Source organism: Solanum tuberosum, unplaced genomic scaffold (assembly GCF_000226075.1).
Source record: "Solanum tuberosum cultivar DM 1-3 516 R44 unplaced genomic scaffold, SolTub_3.0 scf00039, whole genome shotgun sequence".
In the NCBI taxonomy this organism is placed as follows: Eukaryota; Viridiplantae; Streptophyta; class Magnoliopsida; order Solanales; family Solanaceae; genus Solanum; species Solanum tuberosum.
The window spans coordinates 229,293-236,468 of record NW_006238968.1 but is presented as its reverse complement, the minus strand read 5'-3'; the positions used below and the strand labels follow the sequence as shown (position 1 = coordinate 236,468).

At 38.1% G+C, this 7,176-nt stretch overlaps 1 protein-coding gene across 1 annotated transcript in view; it reads left to right on the top strand.

Annotated features, from left to right (window-relative positions):
* The first annotated feature begins 788 nt into the window (after positions 1–788).
* LOC102601110 (origin of replication complex subunit 1A-like) overlaps positions 789–7,176 on the top strand; it is a 10,584-nt gene continuing 4,196 nt past the window's right edge. The window contains exons 1-14 of the mRNA XM_006343176.2: positions 789–1,806; positions 1,917–2,052; positions 2,476–2,628; positions 2,728–2,868; positions 2,956–3,107; positions 3,191–3,290; positions 3,406–3,528; positions 3,606–3,767; positions 3,853–3,910; positions 3,999–4,177; positions 4,326–4,440; positions 4,590–4,660; positions 6,180–6,275; positions 6,556–6,632. Coding sequence (XP_006343238.1) covers positions 1,022–1,806; positions 1,917–2,052; positions 2,476–2,628; positions 2,728–2,868; positions 2,956–3,107; positions 3,191–3,290; positions 3,406–3,528; positions 3,606–3,767; positions 3,853–3,910; positions 3,999–4,177; positions 4,326–4,440; positions 4,590–4,660; positions 6,180–6,275; positions 6,556–6,632 — 2,348 coding nt within the window. The 5' untranslated portion in view covers positions 789–1,021. The remainder of the gene's footprint in view (positions 1,807–1,916; positions 2,053–2,475; positions 2,629–2,727; positions 2,869–2,955; positions 3,108–3,190; positions 3,291–3,405; positions 3,529–3,605; positions 3,768–3,852; positions 3,911–3,998; positions 4,178–4,325; positions 4,441–4,589; positions 4,661–6,179; positions 6,276–6,555; positions 6,633–7,176) is intronic.

The following is a 7,176-nucleotide window of genomic DNA, read 5'->3' as shown; positions in this document are numbered from 1 at the left end:
AGCACAAAGTAACACTCCTCTCCAAACCTTAGTTGTGAGATTACACGAGGTATGTTGTAGTAAACTTGTATGAGACTAATTCTGTCTAATATAAAAAAACTAACTTAGCTAATATCATATTATCCAAACTCTATAATAAACTAAGATGGACTTAAGTGACAAAAGATATAACTTCATATACTTCTAACAGTAAACAACAACCTCGTAAGCACAAAGTAACACTCTCCAAACCTCAGTTGTGAGATTACACGAGGTATGTGTTGTAAATTTTTATCAGACCAAATGTCTAAAATAAGAAACTAACTGAGCTAATGTCCTATTTTCAAACTCTAAACATAAACTAAGATGTGCCTAAGTGACAAAGATACAACTTCATATACTTCTAACAGTGAAGAACAACCTTGTAAGCACAAAATACCACAACTCTCTCAATCCTAGTTGTAAAATTACAAGGAGTGTATTGTTGTAAACTTGTTTAGGATCAAATGTGTCTAATATAAAAAAACTAACTAAGCTAATATTATGTTCTCAAACTCTAAACATAAATTAAGATGAACTTAACTAGTGACAAAAGATACAACTTCACATACTTCTAATAGTCGAGAACAACCTCGTAAGCACAAAATACCACTCCTGTCTAAAATCCATTTGTATGATTATACGGAGTATGACATATCTAGGACCAAATATGCCTAATATAAGAAACTAACTGAGCTAATATCTTATTCTTCAAACTCTAAACATAAACTAAGATGGACCTAAGTGACAAAAGATATAACTTCATATACTTCTAACGGTCAAGAACAACCTCATAAGCACAAAGTATCACTCCTCTCAGCTCTAAGTTACCATTCTTGCATTGACCTCTGTGCTTCTTCTTCCCCCTCAAAAGCCAAGGAACAGTGTATAAATCGCTCCTCGCAGATGAATACTGAAGGTATGTAAGTTCCCATTTCTTCAAAATCTTGTAATAGAAGTAGCTACTATTCACAAAAATCCATTTTTTTTCTCGAATTTTTCGATGGATTTTGGTGAAAGTACGCCGAAGAAGAAATCGAAACAATCCCTTAATACAACACCCATTAAGCAGCAAAACCCACTTCCCATTTCCAGTTTATCTCCTTCAGATCCTATTTACCCTAAAACCCCACAAACCCTAAACCCCACCAATCGCCGCCGTTCCGTTCGCCTTAGCTCCACCCCTCAAACGCCGGCGCCGGCGCCTCTATCGCCTCCAACTTCTTCCCGACGAGGTAAATCTCTGAACTTTACTCCGAAAAATGGTACCAATTCAGCTAAAAGGAGGAAATCTAAGGTTGCTGATTTAACCCCTGTTTTGACACCGGGACTTACTGAATCGAAGAGGAAAAGGAAATGTGTAGAGAGAAAAAATGTGGGTGTTGAGAAAAGAAGTGTTTCGAGGAGTTGTAAGAAGAGGGTGTATTATAAAAAAGTGGTTTTTGATGGGGGGGAGTTTGGTGTGGGGGATGATGTATATGTTAAGAGGAGAGAAGATGCTGGTTCGGACAATGAGGATCCCGAAGTGGAGGAATGTAGGATTTGTTACAAGCCAGCAGGGAGGGTAATTATGATTGAGTGTGATGAATGCTTAGGAGGGTTTCATTTGAAGTGTTTGAAGCCACCTTTAAAGGAGGTTCCTGAAGGGGATTGGATTTGTGTGTATTGCGAGGCGAAGAAATTAGGGAAAATAGTGGAAATGCCTGCACCACCCAAGGGGAAGAAACGGATAAGGACTGCTAAGGAAAAGTTACTTGACAGTGATCTGTGGGCGGCTCGTATTGAGAGGTATATGAGCTTTCTATTTTGTATGTTAATTATAATAACTTTTTGTGGTTTCTTTGATTTTGCATATCAGTGATCGTGATGTTTGATTAATTGTGATATCAATGTTATAGTATATGGAAAGAAGTGGATGGTACATATTGGTTCCGGGCACATTGGTATATTATTCCTGAGGAAACAGATGCAGGAAGACAGCCACATAACTTAAGGAGAGAACTTTATCGGACTAATGATTTTGCTGATGTTGAGGTAATATTGTGGTATTCTCTTTTCTGTCTTACAATGTAATGTTTTTCACTGTGGAAGTTATATGCTACCTATTTTGCTGCTTGAGGGTTGTAATTTTTGTTATGGTAGAAAATGTCATTTACCTGTTGATCAGTTCAATTGATTGATAACTTCCCAAAATCAAAAAACAGGTGTAAATGTATTGATCTATCATTGGGTAATGTTCTTGATAGATTTCTCAAAAGAGAGAGAATGCAAGTGGTAAGATTTTGCTTTTGGGGGTTTGGATGTTATAACAAATTTAGTGGGATAAGACTCTCACCCCAACGGAAAGGAGCCAAAGCTTCAATTTTTCTGCTTATCTGGCGGTCTGAATTGATTGGATATGTTACAAGTAAGTGACCAATTACATCTGTTAATAAAGGCCTACGATTCTATCTGCAGATGGATTCTGTCATCAGACATTGCTTTGTTTTGTCTCCAAAAGAATTTGAGAAGGCAAGAAATGATGGAGATGATGTTTTCCTTTGTGAATATGAATATGACATCCACTGGCATAGTTTCAAGCGCATTTCTGAGATTGAAGATAATGCTGTGGTATGTTATTATAAAATAATTTTTGATGATATTTGTGGAACCTTTTGCTCATGTCTGATGAAATATTCCGAACTAATAAGCTGTCTTCTCATTTGGTAGGATGATGATGAAGCTGAGAATGATGGGGATTGGAACTCTTGCGAAGATCAAGACTCTGACGGGGAAGACGATGTAGAATATAAACGGGAAAAACTAAGTAATCTATTAACTAGACCATCTCCAGCTCATCCTTTGGCTGCGGTATACAACTTGTCCTTTGACAGATTCATAGTTCACTTCTTCATGTTGCATAAAGCAGAAAGCTAATTAGTTTGTCTAGGAGTGCAGAATTCAAGAAAGGGTCGTTTTTTTGGACTACAAAAGATTGGTGCAAAGAAGATACCAGAACATGTGCGGTCTCATAAGCTTACTGAACTTGAGAAAGCAAAAGGAACCCTTTTGCTGGCAACTTTACCTAAGTCTCTACCTTGTAGGACTAAGTATGTCTTTCCTAAGGTGCAATCTTAATTCTTCATGCAATTTGCTCGGTATTTATCTGACAAATAAGTGCTCTCTTTTGCAGAGAAATGGAAGAGATAACTACATTCGTAAAAGGTGCCATATGCGATGATCAATGCCTGGGTAGATGCCTTTACATACATGGTGTTCCTGGGACAGGAAAGGTATCTATTGGCTTAAGAGAATGCACTTGACTAGCATAAGGCAGTCATATATCGTTTCTATGTTTAGGCTGGTCTGACATTACTGATTTGTTCCTTTATCTGCACTGTGATGCAGACAATGAGTGTATTAGCAGTAATGAGGAGTTTAAGGTGTGAAGTTGATGCAGGGAGCATTAAACCTTATTGTTTTGTGGAGATTAATGGCCTAAAATTGGCTTCACCCGAGAATATTTACAGTGTAAGAATGAAATGCAATTTCTCGTGTGATGCAGAAAATATCTTTGTTCTCTGAAATGTTTCTCTCAACTGTTTCAGGTTATTTATGAAGCACTTAATGGGCACAAGGTCGGTTGGAAAAAGGCTCTTCATTCCTTGAATGAGCGGTTTTCCAATGTTGCTGAACATAGCAAAGAGGAAAACCGGCCTTGTATTCTACTTATAGATGAACTGGATCTACTGGTTACCAGAAATCAAGCGGTAAATGATGCATCCTTCTATCCACAATAGTAAATATCAAAAACAGCAAATTGCATATGTATGACTTTTTTCCTTTTATATCCAGGTTTTATATAACATTCTTGATTGGCCTACCAAGCCACATTCCAAACTGATTGTTATAGGTGTGTGCTCAATTTGCTATCAGCATTTCTTTCCTTCTGTATTAGTTAGTACATGTGAAGATAAAATGGGAACTTCTCTCACCAACAGGTATTGCAAATACTATGGATCTTCCGGAGAAGTTGCTTCCGAGGATTTCAAGTCGTATGGGCATTCAAAGACTTTGCTTTGGTCCCTATAACTATCAGCAGCTTCAAGAAATTATTTTAACTCGCCTCAATGGAATTGAGGCCTTCGAAAAACCTGCAATTGAATTTGCGTCAAGGAAGGTTGGTCCTTCTGTGGTTCACCTCTACAAGGACTTTTTCTTTATTAGTTGATTCTAATCATCCCATTCACATGTTTGCTTGTGTGCTGTGGCAAATGTGATACTTAAGTTGATTATTAAAGCAATGTCCACTTTACACATAAATCCAGGTGGCAGCCGTTTCAGGTGATGCACGCCGTGCACTAGAAATATGTAGGCGAGCTGCGGAACTTGCAGATTATCGTGTTAAGAAATTGCTAGCAATTCCCGATTCTGCTGCAGCAGGTGACCTAAACCTCGAACTATGTAGACATTAGTGGCAAGAAAGAAATACTTGCAATTCCATTAGAAAGAAATACACATTCATTCTGGTTTTGAACATCTAACATCCTTGGTAGGTTTATACAGATTACTTACCTATGTGTATGTTTCAGGTAAAATGCTTGTCAGAATGGCAGATGTTGAAGCAGCCATTCAGGAAATGTTCCAGGCTCCTCATATCCAGGTAAGTCCAAAAGGAACACCCTGTGATGTAATTTCAACAGTCATTTTAGCTAGTGGGGACATAGCTTGTTGATAACAAGATATCAACAAGCTAACAACCAAGAGTCCACTCTCTTTTGATCTTCCCTTTTTTTGTCTTGCACTACTCTCAAGCCCAAACTAGTTGGTGTCCGCTTGCGGGGGTGGGTAGAGAGCGAATGTAAAAAACAGTTAAATTTTCTCCTCTGCTTTTTTTTTTTAAAAGAAAAATATCAAACCACCAAGTGGGTTAGGCATAACCCCTATCCGTAAATATATAGCAAAAATTACAAGAAGGTGGATAAGACAACCTTCCAATACAATATGAGAAATGATCGAAGTCATTTCTATAGGACAGGTACACAACTTTCAGGGATGAGAGAAGAAGCATTTTTGGCTTCCATAGTAGTGGGTGTCAGTGAATGAACAGTACCACTAGTAGTAAATCTCCAATTCGTTGTGATTGGACAGTCAAAGTTTGTTGGAACTTTGGGGAAAGATGTCTAAATTGAGCCGGTGAAGAAGTTGATTGTGAAGAGGAAAGATGTACCTTGAGCTGGTGAAAAGGAAAGATGGCATCCTGAAGTGGAAGGAGAACCATGAGGCCTCAAGTTCAAATCTCAACGGAGACAAATAAATACTAGGTGATTTGTTCTTATTTGTTGTCTAAACCTTGGTGGATCATGTTACCTGTTACCTGTTGCTAGTGGGAGGTAGAGCAGGTATCCTGTGGAATTAGTCGACGTGCGTGCAAGTTGGTCCAGACACCACGGTTATTTGTAAAAAAGAGGCTTGATGGTGGTTTAGATTTGACCCATGTTGGTCGAGAATATCAGTTCCACTGGAGGTTGACGCAGGATAATTTATTTAGCTGATTCGTGGAGTTGTGGCTTTGAGCTGGGTTTTGAGAGATGGCAGTATTAATATGGGTATTGAACAGAAGGGCAGATTTTTCTATCTGGGTGGTTTAAGGCAATTCTGTTGGTTTTTTCATGGTCAAGATGATCTAAATTTTGGTAGAGTGCTAGGAAGGCAGATGGATCAGGGGGGCTGGTGTTGGTCATCTAGGTGTTGGCCAAAGAGATCTATAGATAACAATACGGCATAGAGAGTTCCGCCAAGAGAGGTCTGAGGTTGAAGCAAGTTACTGTTGCTATTGTCCCATCTGCTTCACCAAAAGTTTTCGGGTGTCCAAATTGGAGGTCTCCATAGGTTAAAATCCTATTAATTGCTAGAAAAATGGGAGTATTCTTGCATACATGTAAATTTCGAAATGAATTTTACCAAGGACTTATGCTGACCATCCCTTAGTACAAAATGGGAACTCCAATGATTTCTTAGTGAAATCATGTTAGGACTAGCTCTTGTTTTTCTCTATGGTTGATTCATAATGATGCGGCAACAAAGTGCTAGCTGATGTTTCACTGGCTATAAGGGGGGAGAAGAGGAAGGATTTTGTTTTCCTAGTGCTTGCAATATGTGTAATTATTTGTTTTGTGTAGGTGATGAGAAGCAGCTCCAAGCTGAGTAAAATCTTCTTGGCAGCTATGGTTTATGAGGGTCACAAGACGGGGATGAGCGAGACCACCTTTGACAAGGTAGTTTCCTGTCTTCTGCCTTTTGAAGTTTCACCTGCCTCTTGTGTGGCATCTATGATTTACTGATGTATCATGTATCTCTTGTAGTGAAATCATGCATCTTTTGTAGTGAAAAGAAAACACAAGTTATAATAGATTACTATTTTTCAATTAAAAGTCTGCCCGCTTTGATTCTACTCTTTCTTCTGGTTTGGTTTTTATGCACTTGTATATAATCTTCTGGCCTATACATTAGCTTGGTTGTTTAAGTTTGCTCCCTGAAATAATTTTCTCAATGCAGTTGGCAATAACTGTTTCCTGTCTCTGTACAAGCAATGGTGAAAAATTTCCAGGATGGGATGTGCTTTTAAAAGTTGGGTAAGCCACAATATTCTTTAGCTTCCTGAAATTATCAAGCTATAAATTCTTAACCTTGGATTAATGAAGTCCCCAATCCTTGTTACTTTGTAGTATTTTTTTTTTTTTATTTATTTTATTTTGTATATTGTGTGCGGCAAGTCTTGATTTCTTAGCGCAAGTCTGGTAGGATAACCCCCATTTCCTAACCTTGACAGAGGCTTGCAGTGTTATCAAAAGCAAAAAAGCTCTAAGGTCCGTTGGGGCTTTATGTGCAAATAAATCGTGGGCTTTAATGAAAAAAGGCGCTAAGGGAGAAAAAAAATACAAATATATATATATATATATATTTAGTCTAAGACCAATAATTATAGGGCAAAGGGTCAAAAATACCCCTCAACTTTGGTTTATTGTTTGACTACGCCCTCGCCGTTAAAATGAAGTTATTTTTACCCCTCCCGTTACTAATTTCACCAAATTTACCCCTCAATTGGATGGAAAACCCCAAATTGACTCAGTTTAACCCAAATTTTAAAAAAAGACCCATTCCCCATTTTAAACCCAA